The sequence below is a fragment of the Equus caballus genome, chromosome 19 (assembly GCF_041296265.1).
Source record: "Equus caballus isolate H_3958 breed thoroughbred chromosome 19, TB-T2T, whole genome shotgun sequence".
Classification (NCBI taxonomy): domain Eukaryota; kingdom Metazoa; phylum Chordata; class Mammalia; order Perissodactyla; family Equidae; genus Equus; species Equus caballus.
Window position 1 is genome coordinate 42,570,074 of NC_091702.1, and position 15,339 is coordinate 42,585,412.

The 15,339-nt window shown below is 40.9% G+C and overlaps 1 protein-coding gene across 16 annotated transcripts in view; it reads left to right on the plus strand.

Moving 5' to 3' along the window:
* Nucleotides 1-8,683: 8,683 nt before the first annotated feature.
* The window catches only part of DLG1 (discs large MAGUK scaffold protein 1), a 255,373-nt gene continuing 248,717 nt past the window's right edge, over nucleotides 8,684-15,339 (plus strand). For 8 of the 16 annotated variants that reach the window (XM_023623539.2, XM_070243488.1, XM_023623543.2 and 5 more), the window contains exons 1-3: nucleotides 8,684-9,056; nucleotides 9,524-9,573; nucleotides 10,281-10,412. In XM_023623539.2, the coding sequence (XP_023479307.2) occupies nucleotides 9,555-9,573; nucleotides 10,281-10,412 (151 nt within the window). In that variant the 5' untranslated portion in view covers nucleotides 8,684-9,056; nucleotides 9,524-9,554. Of the gene's footprint in view, nucleotides 9,185-9,523; nucleotides 9,574-10,280; nucleotides 10,413-15,339 lie in introns of all 16 variants that reach the window. The other 8 variants (XM_023623546.2, XM_023623551.2, XM_070243499.1 and 5 more) reach the window with 4 other exon arrangements.

A 15,339-nucleotide genomic window follows, 5' to 3' on the forward strand; every position in this document is an offset into this window, starting at 1 on the left:
AGTAATATTTCCTTAGAATTTTAAATGCATTGTTTTAGTCTTCTAACTTCCAATGTTATCAAGAACTCTGATGCCATTCTGATTTCCAATTCTTTGTACACTGACTGTTTTTTCTCTCTGGAAGCTTTTAGGATCTACATTGCACTTTTAGTGTTCTAAAATATCACAATGATGTGTTTTGGTGTGGGTCTTTTTACATTCATTATTGATGATGTTCAGTAGACCTTTTTTGATTTGTAGACTCTTTCAGTTTGGAGAAATTTCTTGTATTATTTACTTGTTAATTTCCTCCCCTGATCTCCCTTTTGGAATACCTATTATTTGATATCCCTTGTTCACCAAACATCACATTTTCCTATATTTTCTTTCTCATTCTTTGTCTTTTCTTTCTGAAAATTTCTTTGACTTTATCTTCTGACCTTTCATCCAAAATTTTAATTTCAAAGAAATTTTTCTTCCTTTTTGTTTATAGTCCCCATTTTATGGATTTAATAGCTTCTCTGAGGACATTAATTATAATTCCTGGATTTTTCCTGTATTTCTTGCATTGACTCTGAACTCTGGTTTTCTTTGAGTTTTTTTTCCTTAGTTTGTCCATTTTTGGTCTCCATCTTCCATGATAGAGGCATTCCCCAAATGTCTGGTGGTCCTTGGTGGCTTCTTCCTGTTGAAAGCTGGAGAGATTGGAGTTCTGTGTACATGGAAGGAGCTTCTTGTCTGGTTAGCATTCTTGAAGGGCAACAAGGTGACCAACTTGACTTTTTTTTTTCTTGCTGAGGAAGATTTACCCTGAGCTAACATCCATTGCCAATGTTCTCTTTTTGCTTGAGGAAGACTTGCCTTGAACTAACATCTATGCCAATCTTCCTCTATTTTTTTATATGTGGGTTGCCACCACAGCATGGCTGCCTACAAGTGGTGTAGGTCCATACCTGGGAACTGAACCTAGGCTGCTGAAGCAGAGCGCCCTGAACTTAACCACTAGGCCATGGGGCCAGCCCCTCAACCTGACTTTTTTAAAAACAGCTTTATTGAGATATAATTCACATACCATACAATTCACCCATTTAAACTGTACAATTCAATGGCTATTAGTATATTCACAGAATTGTGCATCCACAACCACTTTTAGAACATTTTCATTAACCTCAAAAAAATTCCTCACCACTTATCCTTCCATCACCAACCCCTCCCCTCTCCACGCCCCTCAGGCCTAAGCAACCACTTACCTACTTTCTGTCTCTATAGATTTACCTATAAATGGAAAAATACAATATCTGGTCCTTTGTAATTGGCTTCTTTCACTTAACATAATGTTTTCAAAGATTATCCATATTGTAGCATACATTAATACTTCATATCTTTTTATTGCTGACTAATAATTCATTGTGTGGCTATATCACATTTTATTAATCCATTCATCAGTTCATGGACTTTTAGGTTGTTTTCACTTTTTGGCTATTACAGATACTGCTGCTATGAACATTTGTGTACAAGTTTTTGTGTGGACACATGTTTTCAGTTCTTTTTGGTGTATACCTAGAAGTGGAATTGTTGTGTCACATGATAACTGGATGTTTAACCACTTGGGAAACTGCCAGACCGTTTTCCAAAGTGGCTGCAGCATTTTACACTCCCATTAGCAACATGTGAGGGTTCTGATTGCTCCACATCCTAAGTAGCACTTGTAATAGTAGGTATGTCTTAATAGATATGCCTCTTTGATTATGGCCATCTTGGAGGGTGTAAAGTTGTATCTCATTATGGTTTTGATTTGTATTTTCCTGATGGCTCAGGCTCACCTTCATTGTGAACCTTCCAACTATAAGATTCTATTGATCTTTTTTCTCAGGCAATTCAGTTTTTCCACCTGGAGGATCTCTGCCTAGCCATGGCTCCTGGATCTAGAAGGAGGAAGAGGGCTGGTAAAGGAGAATCTCTGTGTTCAATGCGCATATTTTCCTTTAGTCTCCTGTTTTTAGGACTGTAACTCAGCACCATCTTCCTCTATGTCTGGTGTCCCAAAATCAAAAGCCTCTCTTACTCTCCAGCAAATAAAACTCTTGTCTTTTGGAGGAGTAGGGAAGGGTGGTCAGCGGTCTGAGTGTGTGGGAACCTAATATTTAACTTCTCCTTTTCTAGGTATTTAGCCCTTCTCTTGTCTTCACTTTCACCCCACCACACCTGGCTGTACCTCACCTTCCACGGCATCTGGAGCCTCTATGTCTTTAGCGTTTTTATGGTTCTTCAGGACAGGTGTACCTGCTTTTTTTCTTTTACTTTTTTTTAGATTTAAAGATTTACTTAAGAAATATTTCAAATATTCACAAAAGTACAGAGGAGAAATAGAACAGACAGTCTTGTGTTCACCATGCAGAATTAACACGTTAGCACGTCACACACACACACACTTACACTCATTCTTCCCCTAGTTGTTCTTTTTTTGGTATCTTTTCTTTTCTTTTCTTTTTTTTTTTGGTATTTTACACTCTCCCAACCCCCAGCCTAGGCATTTGAATTTGACCATCTCTCCAACTACTTTCTGCCTTGTTGGGGGTGACTAAGCACTCTTATTTTCACTGAGGATGGAGGAACAAGTTTCTTCCTGTCCGAATATTTTGGGAATGATTTTCTGAGAGAAAAAAGAATAGAGACGTAGCTTTATTTTGCTCCCTTGAATCCAAGCTGCTCTAAATTATTATGGTAGCATTTCCTATTAAATATTTGCTCCTCTCTTATTCTTAAATTACTTTATTCATCTTCATTAGCAATGGATAAGGCCCTTTTTTATTTTTGTTTTTGTAATTATTTTGTTGTTCCCCACTAGCTTTGGGCTTGGCTTTATTTATTCATACAGTAATTTGCAATTTGAAATGATATCCAACTTGGGGAATTTTTGCAGGGTTTTAAAAAAGCCTATTTGGAAGTTTCTTCAATGTAGTCCAATTTATTTGAGGACATTTTGATCACAAATAGTTAATCTCAGTTGATAAAATTATCTTTTGGAAGGAATTAATCTAATTTAAAGGAAATTTAAATAGAAAGTAAGATTTAAATGATTCTTTGTCTTTACCGTTCTTCTTGTGAGCTTAAAATAAAAGGGAATAATAAAGGAACTCAGGGTTATACAACATGAGGAACAGGAAAATTACAGCTCTAGAGAGTGTCATTTCCCAAAAATGAAAGATTGGCACAGAAAGCTTTTGGAAGACTGTGGCAGTTTTCTGTGCTAAAAGAGATTGGTCACTGGACTCAGTCCATGTCCAATTATGAAGACTCTTTTGGCTTCTTTTGCTTATCAGAATTCTATTAGCCAAGCCACATCTCAGAAGTGAAATACAAATCACTTCCTAAAATTCTAATAGCGTTTCTTCAGATTCCAATTAAGGTTCCAAGTTTGTGTTTTGCACCCATGAAAGGATAATCTGACCAAGGGGCCCTATCCAGAGGCTTCTTTGAATAGACACTGGTAATCCTCTTGGCAGGGAGTGGGGTGGGGAGGCTGTCTCATGTAAGGAGATTTGAGTATAATCCTGAGGATTTCAATACGGGATCCTGCGGTTCTGTCAATGCCCTGAGTTCTTCAAAAGCAGAAAGGCAAATTTGGTTAAACTTGGAAATGTATGTTTAGAAAAGATTACTAATTCCCACTCCCTCTCCCCTCCAAGAGGAAGACTGATTACACCTGAAATGCCAGTAGCATTCCGCTCTCAGGGAAAAGTCGTTTGATAACTGCGTGCTGATACTGTCTGGGATCTCTTCTGGAGCTTACTTCACATGTCTGTAAAATGAAAGGATGGTACTAAACGATGTCTGAGGGCCCTTCCAGGTTGGACGTCCCATACATCTGCGAAACCTCTCATTCGTACTCAAGGGTACTTGTCAGGGTAGAGGAAGGAGAGAAGGAACCTACAGTGTTTTAAGTAAACAGCTTTGCATTAAAAAAAAACAAAACCAAAACATAACTCATTTAGTCATAACATATAACTAGGGTATGGATATTTGTTTCTTTGTGGTCAGAGGTGAAATTCCTTTTTCCATCAAAATTGTCTCTGCTGTTAAAAGAATTCAAATATACGATAAATAGGTAACAGACTAGCCCATTGTGCTTTATTCTATTAGTATCTCTCTTTCTGACTCTGTCTCCATGTCTGTCTCTCATATACAAACGTACCCCTCTCCCCTCCCCCTACACACTGTCTGGGTTTTTTTTTTTGTTTTTTATTTAGAAAGGAGTCAAGTAAAGAAAAGGCAACAAAGTCTAATAGAGAAAACAATGAACTATCATTCAGTCTCAGCTCCATTACCAGCTGACTGTGGCATCCTAGACTGGGCTATTTATTTCCTTCTTCCTCGGTGTCCTCCTCTGCAAAGCGGGAGATCGTAACCCGTAAGTTTATCTCATAGGTTACTGTGAGACTACAATGAATTGAATCTGGCTTTGAACACTGTATGAAGGGCTATACCAGTAAAAGAGTATCCCAGTTTAAATAGGAGGTGGTTATTCATCCTACAGACATCTAGGGACCCATTACACCATCATATAGAAATTTGAGGGTAGATCATCCATTAAAAAGCATGAGTTTAGTGCCTAATTGTCACGAGATGGGCAACTGTCCACATTTTAAAGGGAATTGGTTTCAACTTGTACCTTTCATTCCGATAAGAATTATCTATGCGGAAGAAGGTCAGTCTCAGTACCACCTCAGCTGGGTAGAATGGATTCCGGATGTGGATAAAATGGTACCAATACCACAGCAGGAGCTGAAGATTCAAACACTCAGAACTGTGGTCTCAGAGGTCACTTAGTCCAACCTTCCGTCCTGTGTGTCTACCTCCCGTTGACAAGAAAGCCTTGCTGGATTCTTTCAGCCCCTGCTTGATAAGAAACTCTCACCACCTTGGGGCAGTTCTTTGGAATTTTGGACCCCTCTAACAAATCACGTTAAAGAAGAACTTCCTGTGTCCCTGTAACTTTCATCCATTAGTTTTAGCCCTGCCCCCTGGATATAAAGAATAAGCCTGTTTGAAGATTGAGGTTAAGCTCCCCGGAGCCCTCTCTTTTCTCAAAGAAATGACCCTAGATTCTACAATTGTTCTCCTTAGGGTAAGGTTTCACATCCCCTATTATTCTAGTTACTCTCTTCTTTCCAGACCCTGGTTTGCCTAGATCCCTCTTAAAGTGTACAGCCAGGAAATGCTCCCTAAGCTCTTCGCAGAGATCTGACCGGCATGCTCACTTCCATCATTCTCGACACTGTTCTTCTTCTTGCAGCCTAAGCTGGCATAAACGTTTTTGACAGCATCACATCCTTTCCTTTTAGTGATTGCCTTGGCACAGGCAGCACACTGCCACTCTGCCAGAGTGAGAGCAAAAGATGCAGTAGAGTCTGACAGGACCTGGGTACATTTACAGAGGATAGGCTGGGGATGTGGTTGGGGGAGAGGACAAAGGCAGAAATTTGGAGCTATAAGGGTGGCTTGGGTAGAAGGGAAGATTTAGAACTGGGAGATAATTCTTTGAGATCACATCTCTGACATCTCAACAGAAGAATGGGAGATTTGAGCCTTTCCCTGTGGTCCTTTGACTCCTAAACCTTTTAAGCTATTTGAGAGGAAAGTGAACTTGGGGCTGGAAAGTGTATATATAATTTTTTTTTTTAATGAGGAAGTTGAAAGAGTAATCAGATCCTATATTGGATCCTATTCAACGGCAGCTGCTACTCGCATAAAGTAAGAAAGATTTCAAGGAAACAAAAGTTGCTTGGAAAAATCCAGTTGCCACTGTTGTGTATGTAGTGATGATGTGATAGCCAGCCTCCAAGATGGCCTCTAATGATTCTTACTTCCTGGTATTCATACTCTTGAGGCTGACCTAAGTAACCAATAAGATATTGTGAAAATGATAGAGTGTTACTTCTGAGATTAGGCCATGAAAGATGTTGTGGCTGCTGCCTCACCCTCCCGGATCACTTGCTTTGGAGGAAGTCAGCCACCATTTCATGAAGACATTCAAGTAGCCCTTTAGAAGGATCTTCATGGTAAGAAACTGAGGCCTCCTGCAAACAGCCAGCATTAACTTACTAGCCATGGGAGTGAGCCATGTTGGAAGAGCCTCCCTTAATCCCAGTTAAGAATTCAGATGACTGCAGCCTGGTAGATATCTTGACAGCAATCCTTGAGACCCCAAGCCAGAACCATCCAGCTAAGGTCCTCCTGAATTCCTGACCTGCAGAAACTGTGAGATAATGTTTATTGTTGTTTAAGTTACTAAGCTACTAAGTTTTAAGTTACTAAGCTTTGAGGAATTTGTTATGCAGCTATAGATAACTAATACAAATTGATAGAAAGAAGGAATGAGGAATAAAGGTCCCTCATAGTAGGCCTGGACTTGTCAGGGCCCCTAAGGGTGGAACAAGTGCCAGCTTCTTTTCTGCTTTTCGATGCTACTGACAACTGCATAGGGATAGAGGATGACAAGAAGGGAAAGGCATCATGCCCTCTTGTCTCCTCTTCCTTCTCCCTCTCCTCTTTGTTTTTAGGGGAGGACTAGGATGACATTGAGAATTCACACAAATTTTGCTTTTGACTTTTCAGTAGCCCTTGGGAAACGCTGCACTTGCCTTTATCCATTTGGTACCAGGCTGTGGGTCCTTGAGAGCTGGACTTGGATATTATTCATTTCTATCCCCATCACCTAGCAAGTGAACATATATGAACAATGAATGATATTAAGAGGGAGGGTGAAATCCCTCTCTCCTTCTCCTGAATTCTGATGAGATTCCACTCTTAGAATAGTTCCTTAAGTGGAACTATTCCATTCACAGTTCATCAATGAAGTCTTAATAATAACAGACGCATGACATCAGCCATTTTCACTAATTAAAAAGGTCCCATTTCCCTATTTTAAAAAATCTCTCTATTTAAGCTTCTTGTTGTTAGATTTCCCTCACTTTTCCATCCCATTTCTTCTATGAAGTGTTGTTTTAACTGTTGCTCAAGCTCCAAAGATGCTTGATCCAGGACAGCATAGAGATCTGCTGCCAATATACCAACATACCACTGTCGAGTTGTCCAACATTACAGTGGAAAGAGCCCTGGACTGCAGCTAGGAGACCTAATTCTGGGCTTCTGTCACAGATTAGCCTATACGTCCTTGGGCAAGTTGCTTCTCCTCTCTGGACCTGAGTTTCTTTATCTTAAACTGAGACGGGGAGTCTAGATGAGCCCTCAAGTCGTTGGGTTCTCCCAGGTTAGGCTGCAATTCAAAAGTGAAACCCAGTGGTCAGCATACCTCTGACTAACTGTTATGGTTACAGTACAAGGTTCCCGACACTTCCCTTTACTAGCCCAAGGATATGGCCTCGGTGACAAGCTGTCAAGTTTACTGGGAAGAGTCTTCCGGTTTTGAAAGACAAGATCTCCGTGTTTCCAGTTTTGTCACCAACACTGGATGACCCTGGGCAAATTCTTCTCTCTCAACCTCAGAGCAGGGAGAGTCTTGTTATCTAGAAGAGGCTCGAAGACCTGGGCAGTGACTTGGAGAGCTTCCCGTGATTCTCCTACAGCCCCGGAGCGAGGTCCTGGGCGTCCTGGAGTCCCGCTCGGGGCTGCAATCAAAACTTAAACCAGTTCTGCGAACGGAGGGCGGCTCGGCTTCGGAGGAGGCGGCTACAGGTGAGTTCTTAAAGGGGCCGCTAGAGCTTGGGTAATACGTGGAGACTGATGACTGGACAGGGGACGCACGGAAGGAGGAATGAATGAATGAGTGAGTGAAAGAAGGAACGAATTTTCTCTTCCCACCCTTAAAAGCATTCATGCTGGGAATTCATCACTTAGACTTAAAAAAGTCCTCTAGTAAAACCCTCAAATCTTATCAAATTAACCAATCTCCCTATTTTACGTGGCCTTCTTTAATTCACCCCTCCCCTCCAGAAAAAACTTTTACTGAGGGGCGAATAGTAACTTAAAAAAATCAGCACAAAGTGGAAGACACCGCAGAGACAGCACCCCCCCGCCCTAACTCCTCCCTCTCCCCCTCCCAGGCTCCGCCCTCCCCGCCCACTAACGTGGGTGGCGCAGTGGACTCCTCCCAAAGACCGCTTTTCTCGGTTGGGGATCCACCCCCGGGGGCGCCAGGTACTCTCTCCTGCTGTAGAGTTGGAAACTGCACGTGTTTAGCGAGGTTAAAGGTGTCTTGGATCTGGTGTGAGGTCACGTCTCTCTGCAGACACCCCGACCCTTCTGGGCCTGGGGTGCTCTTCGCTCAGAACCGCGGGACACTGCGGGGGGCTAGGGTTAGGTAAAGGCGGGCTCTTCCAGGGCCACCCCAGACCACCTGTAGAGTCTGTGTGTCACCTCCTTTGTCCTCGGAGTCACTTGGGTGGCCGTGCTTCCAAGCGATGAGGTTCACTGGGGATGCTCCCGGGGTCCCCTTTCCCGTTCCCCAGCCCCCTGCCAGCCCTCCTCCCCCTTCCGAACCAAAGGTAGCAGCGCGGAGAGCCCGGGGCTCGGCGCGAGCCGCCTCCTCACTTCCCATTGGCTGAGCGCGCCGGGAGAGCGGTCACGTGGGGGCGCGGCAGGCCAGCTCTGGGGCCGCCATCTTGGCGGAAAGTTTGGGGGGAGAGCGGTTGGGGGTGCGGGAGGAGGCGAGGTTCCGGGGGTGGGGCGGCCAGGAGGGGACAGGGCGAGCGGGCGAGCGGACCGCGGCGAGCAAGGAGGCGGTGGAGGCGGCGGCACAGGCACAGGCACAGGCAGAGGGGGTGCGGCCGCCGAGGGGAGCTCCTCCCCCGTTCCCTCACCCCCCTGAGCTCAGCTCCGCGAGCCCCGGGCGGGGCGGGGGGACGTGGAGCGGGGGCAGGGCGGGGGAGCCGCCCGAGTCGGGCCGGAGCGCACCCCAGCTCCGTGCGCCCGCCGCTCGCAGGAACTTTGTGGCGGCGCCGCAGGTTGGGGGCCCGCGGAGGTGTGCATGTGGGGCGCGAGGGCGTCGCGGAGAGCGGCCGCTGCCCCGTCCGGCCCCCGCTGGAGTAGCCCGGAGGAAGCGAGCCCGGAGAAAGGCAAGCGAGGGGAGGGGGCCCGCGCGGGGCGCGGTGATCAGCCCAGCTGGTCCTTCCTCGGAGCGCCCTGCAGCCGCTGCTGGCTCAGGGGCAAGGGTCGGAGCGCCTCTTCACCCCCCCAGTAGCAGGTGGGAAGTCTGCATACTTATGCCAGGACGTGGGGGGTGGCCCCAGGTCGAGGCATTTAGTGCCCTTTAGAGAGTGGGCAGCTTTCGAGGAGAATTCGGCAGCCGACTTCTGTGTGCTCTTAATGGGCAAGGGTACCCACCCCTAGGTAGAAGCTTTCTAGGTTGACTGACACTGCTGGGTTTTGAGGCTCCTCCTTTCACTTGGGAAAACTTTGCCAGGTGGGCTTTTCAAATAGGGCTGGGAGTTTTTCGATTTGAGATTTAGGGGGAAATGCTAGGTTAATCACACTTCTATTCTTTTCTTTAGTTCTGTTTCCTTTCTGTTTTTTGCTTTTAAAGGTGTGTGCCCTCTTCCTGATTCTGGAGAAAAATGCCGGTCCGGAAGCAAGGTGAGAATTTATTTTGGAGCTCTCTTGTGGATGTCACTTGCTTTTCTCTATGTCTGTTTTGTGATTGCTGTGTTTTAGAAATGTGTGTGTAGCTCTGATGAGGCAGTACAGTCCTAGCCTTACTATACTTAGGAAATCTAAACCTCACATCATTCAGAAGATGGAAGCACTTAATGTTTGTCAAACTTTCTTCCTCACATCTCTCTAGTGACTAGAGAAGCATTGACTTTTTCCCTCTGAAAGGTCTTTTTTGAAAACTCTGAATTGGTGTTTTAGTATTTCACTTTATCATTTTTACTGACCACTAATTTGTGAGCAAATGCAGGATATTGGCTAAGAGCTGATATTTTGAAACACTTAAAATTTGGATTATAATGACAAATTGTAGATAATCTGCTTTTGCATATCAGATCAGCTGAAACTATGTTACTAATACTTGGATCAAATGATCTTTTGTTGTGGTAGACTAGCAGTACACATTTATTACAGACTACTCACCTTCCTCTGTTTTCTACTATGACATATGTTTAAAATTTTTTGGATAATTCTAGGGAATATACTTATATGTAAATTTAATGGCATCGATTGACTTGGAGGCTTTTGGGAATCGTTTAGATGTCTTGCAGAATCCTTTGCTGCCTAGCTGGTGTGTAATACTTTCTTGTAAATATATAGTTTTAATCAGACTCTTTTTTTTTTCCTCTCAGATACCCAGAGAGCCTTGCACCTTTTGGAAGAATATCGTTCCAAACTAAGCCAAACTGAAGACAGACAGCTCAGAAGTTCCATAGAACGGGTTATTAACATATTTCAGAGCAACCTCTTTCAGGCTTTAATAGGTGGGACTTATAACTTTATTCGCAACCATTATTTGTCAGCGGGACTTAATGCTCTTCTGAATTCATTTATTTTAAACTTGAGAGTGATGTACTTGGTTCTCCATGAGGCATTCAGTAACCTGAACATCCAGTGAGTTGTGTGTTTTGATAGTTAGGCCAATATCCTTTCCAAAAAGATCTGATAACCAAAAAAACTTTCAGTGGTCTCTGATAACAGTGTTTCATATCCTAGTATTAACTATTAAAAGATAGAGACGTTGCAAATATGTTTCAGGACCTAAACTGGGCGACTGTTAGCCTGTTTCTGTATTTTGACTTGTATTTTTCTGGATTTGACTTGTATTTTTCTGGAGTTCCTGAAAATGTTTGAAGAGTTCTGCTGTGTAAGAACATTCATTCCCATAATATAGACCTCTGTTTAAACTTGGCATTCATGGAGTCAGAATTTTAGACCTGGAAAATGGTCTTAGAGATAATCTTGTCTAGACTTATTTTACAGACAAGAAAATGGAAACAATTTTATTCTTAACTGTAACTTAAATTTGAAGTGGTGCATTGTTTTGAAGGAGAACTGGACAAGAGTCTTGAATTCTATCCTTGACACTGCCATTAATTGGATGATAATACACAAGTCATTTAACCTTTTCTAGGTCACAGTATTAGCTGTAGAATGTGGGTGGAATGTGCAGTGGAACAGTAGTTTCTAAGCCTTATTTTTTTTAAGTGGCCAGATCCTTTTTTAAAACCAAATGTTATATTTTGTACAAAATCCGCAATATACAAAACAAGGTGATCTGTCTCTGGCCCTCTCCTCTAAGTACCTTAAAAAGTATGCATGCAAACCACTGAACTAGATACTTTGTCTCTTCCAGGTCTAAGAATGAAATGTCTTATTAGTCATTGACTATTCAGCATATTAACACAAGACATATACTTCATTGCATTACATTTATTTCCTCAGTAACTTCCAAGTAGATATGTCCTGACATCTGTCTGTTGATAGAGTGACTTTTGATGTGATTTGAGAATTATTTTCAAGTTTGTGGACCCTGTCAAATACGTTATTGGTAAATCGATACTCTACTAATTTTGTTTTAGAATTAAAGACGATTTTAAAGAAGACCACTCAATACATCTGAATATTTTTTAAAAGTTTAACATTTGTATAGACTTTTAAAAGCATACACAAGAGTAGAGAGAATAGTGTAGTGAACTGCTGTATATCTATCACCCGTCTTCAAAAATTATCAGCATTTTGCCTTTTTTGTTTAAACTGATGGACATTTTTTTCTATTTGAATTTCTAAGCTCTAAGGTTTAAGGTCCAAATGAATGATCAAATTGGATTCTTCTGAAAAAACAGGAAAAAAGGAAGGAAAAATTATTTTTCGTTATTTGGTTTTTTAAATCAACATGAAACCTAGGAATGTTATATTTAGTAGGGTTGCTGTTTAGGAAAAAATAGTATGACTTGTATGGCCTCATTTACATATAGACATAGACAGGCAGATGCGATCCTTCTGTGTAGAGTCTTCAACTTAAGAAAACTAAATGGTTACTGAAGTTACCAAACAGAATCTACAGTTCTTAGATTTCTCTGTAGATTGGAGGTAGATTTGCTATAATTGGAGGGATTTTTTTTGGAATATTCTGCCTAGGCTGTTTTGAATGTCTTTATTCTTATACATAACTGGATTCTGATAGCTTTCTAATTGTTAAGTTTATAGTTGTGAATTGTCTTTGTCTTCTGTAATTTCCTTGGCTGTGAATTTACTCTGATATTTAGATTTACATGTATTTTAATGTTTTATAGGATGTGGTGTCAGATTTTGGTGTAAGAAAAGTCGTAGATTTTAGGAATTTTGAAATGGGTAAATTTAGTAGAATTTTTTGTGTGTTTCTAGACTGTAATTGAATTAATTGTTGACACTGCTAAATTAATAAATGCATTCTTTTGTGTTTGCTGAAATTGGGTTAATTTATTAACCTTTATTACTGTTCTCAGTCTTTGAAAATTTTCAGGCCAAAAGGTTTTCTTTTTGCTTTGCACCTGTACCATTGTTTTTGAAACAATTTGGTAATGTACTTTCAACCTGTCAGTGGCCCTAAGCTAAACCAGAGTCCATTGTGTTCATAGTATGTACTGAAAAATCCTGGATTAACTGCTTTTTCCTTTAGTAGGTGGCACTCTGTCATCTGAGCTTGTCCCTGTGGACCATTGAATTAAAGGAGACATGGGTTTTGACCAACTGAGTTGTTTGAAAGTCGTTTGGTGCTTAGGTTCTTGACTTTGGAAATCGTTTCCTTAGGCTGTAGAGGATTATCTAGTTACTTCTTTGGACTTGCAGTCTGCGTCAGTTATTTATTGATTGATTGTTTGAACTGGTAGTTTGTATTGACTGCTTTTGCATATTAAAAAAAAGTTTGTGTGTGGGGCTCTAGAGATTTTGGTGTTATAGAAATGTTGATTTTTTTTTCCTCCCTCTGTAGTTATAGGTTATAGATTAGGTTTCTGGTATGTTGGGGTTATTGAGAGGAACACACATGCACATATTGTATTATATCTGTTCTAAGATACCAATTTTTAAATATTTTAATGTCTCTGAATTTGGGATGCATTTTATAACTGATGTCTGTTGACAGTGATTTTACATTCTTGGTGGCACATGAAATAATTGTGCATCTTATAATTGATATTCTTAATATCAGTATCCTCTATTCAATGAAATATGGCAATCATTGTTCTAGCTCTGATGCTTGGTAGTATCCTTGAAGGATGGCTTGAAGATTTAAAAATTATTGAAAGCAGAAAAGTTTTTATTAACTTTTTGAATTTCAGCTGATAAGTTATTTCCTTAGTGCTGGATATTTAAAGTTATATCTAAAAAAATCCATGAACTATACATTTGTTTCAAATTTATTCTCCAAACATCTGGTGATTATTTTTGTATAAATAGGAGTTAAAGTCTGGCTAATTTTAATACCTAATTTAGGTGAGAGCAATTTGAAAATTTAACATGTTTGATTTTGTAGTCTCATTTTCTATACTTTACAGTCATGCGTTGCTTAACAGTGGGATTACCTTCCGAGAAATGTGTCGTCAGGTGATTGTGTCATTGTGTGAACATCCTAGAGTGTACTTACACAAACCTAGATGGTATAGCCTACTGCACACCTAGGCTATGTGGTACTAATCCTATGGGACCACAGTCGTATATGTGATCCGTCGTTGACTGAAATGTCATGCAGCGCATGACTGTATTTGAAAATTTTGTGAGTAAAGTACTGGACTGAATATGGTTTGATTGCAGTCAGAGCCCAAGTGTTCAGGTCCATAGTGGTTTGAGGTCATTTCTGATTCTTAGGTTTGTCTGGGATCTGAGGCAGCCTTGGTGGTCCTCAAAGATTTCATGCCAGTCTAGACCCCTCAGGTTACTTTTGGGATCAGATGAACTCATCTGCTTTCCTTGTGCACAGGAGAAAAACCTGGGCTCAAGATCAGCTGGCTTTAGAGCGTTGCGTAAGTTGAGTCATGTGATTTGTATGTTTTGTCTGCGGTAAATACAAGCTTATTTTAGTGCAGTGTTTTATTTTAGTTCTGCAGATATTTCAAAATGAAGATGGATTATGCAATAACACTGTCCATTTCTGAGATTTTTTAGCTCCTAGTTCATTTGTTGCTACTCTATTAACTGGTTGTTTCACTAGCCCTTTACATGGTAAAGAACATTTAAGTTTGTAGATACTGGGTTTCAAAAGTATGACTTTTTTTTTAATTGTAAAAAATCATAAAATTTACCATCTTAACCATTTTTAAATGCACAGTTCAGTAGTGTTAAATATATTGACATTGTTTCAAAACAGTTCAGAACTCTATACCCATTGAACAAGACCTCCTCTTTTCCTTTTACCCGAACCCCTAGCGACCATCGTTCTTCTTTCTGTCTCTATGATTTTGACTGCTATAAATACCTCCCATGTGGGGAATCATACAGTATTTGTTCTTTTGTGACTGGCTTATTTTACTTAGTATAATGTATTCAAGGTTTATCCATGTTGTAGCATCAGACAGGATTTCCTTCCTTTTTAGGGCTGAATAATATTCTTGTATGTATATACCACATTTTTGTTTATCCGTTGATGGACATTTGGGTTGTTTCCAACTCTTAGCTATTGTGATGAATAGCGTTGCCATGAATGTGGGTATGCAGATATCTCTTTGAGACTCTGCTTTCAATTTTTTGGATGTATACCCAGAAGTTGGATTGTGAGATCATATGATAGTTACATTTTTAATTTTTTGAGGAACTAACACACTGTTTTCCATACTGGTTGCACAATTTTACAATCCTACCAACAGTGCACAAGGGTTCCAATTTCTCCACACCCATGCCAACACTTGTTATTTTTAGTTTCTTTATAGTAGCCATCCTAATGGATATGAGAATATGATTCCTTTTTAAGTGTATATAAAAAGTAATAATGGCTAACAGCTACTGGGCACTTTTTTTTTTTTTTTTTTTTGCTGAGGAAGATTTGCCCAGAGCTAACATCTATTGCCAATCTTACTCTTTTTGCTGAGGAAGATTCACCCTGAGCTAACATCTGTTGCCATGCTTCATCTTTTTCTTTTTGTGTGTGAGCTGCTGCCACTGCATGGCCCCTGACAGAGAAGTGGGTAGGTCTGCACCCGGGAACTGAACCCGGGCCACCAAAATGGAGTGTGGCAAACTTAACAATTAGGCCACTGGGGCTGGCCCTATTGAGCACTTCCTGTGTGCTAATACAAGTATTTCATTTAGTCATCATAATCCTGTGAAGTGTATATTCATCTGTGAGATGATTATACCATTTTGTAAGTTAGAAAACTGAGGCACTGGGAGATAACATATCTTTTTCAAGAACCCTCTGATACTAAAATTTTAGAG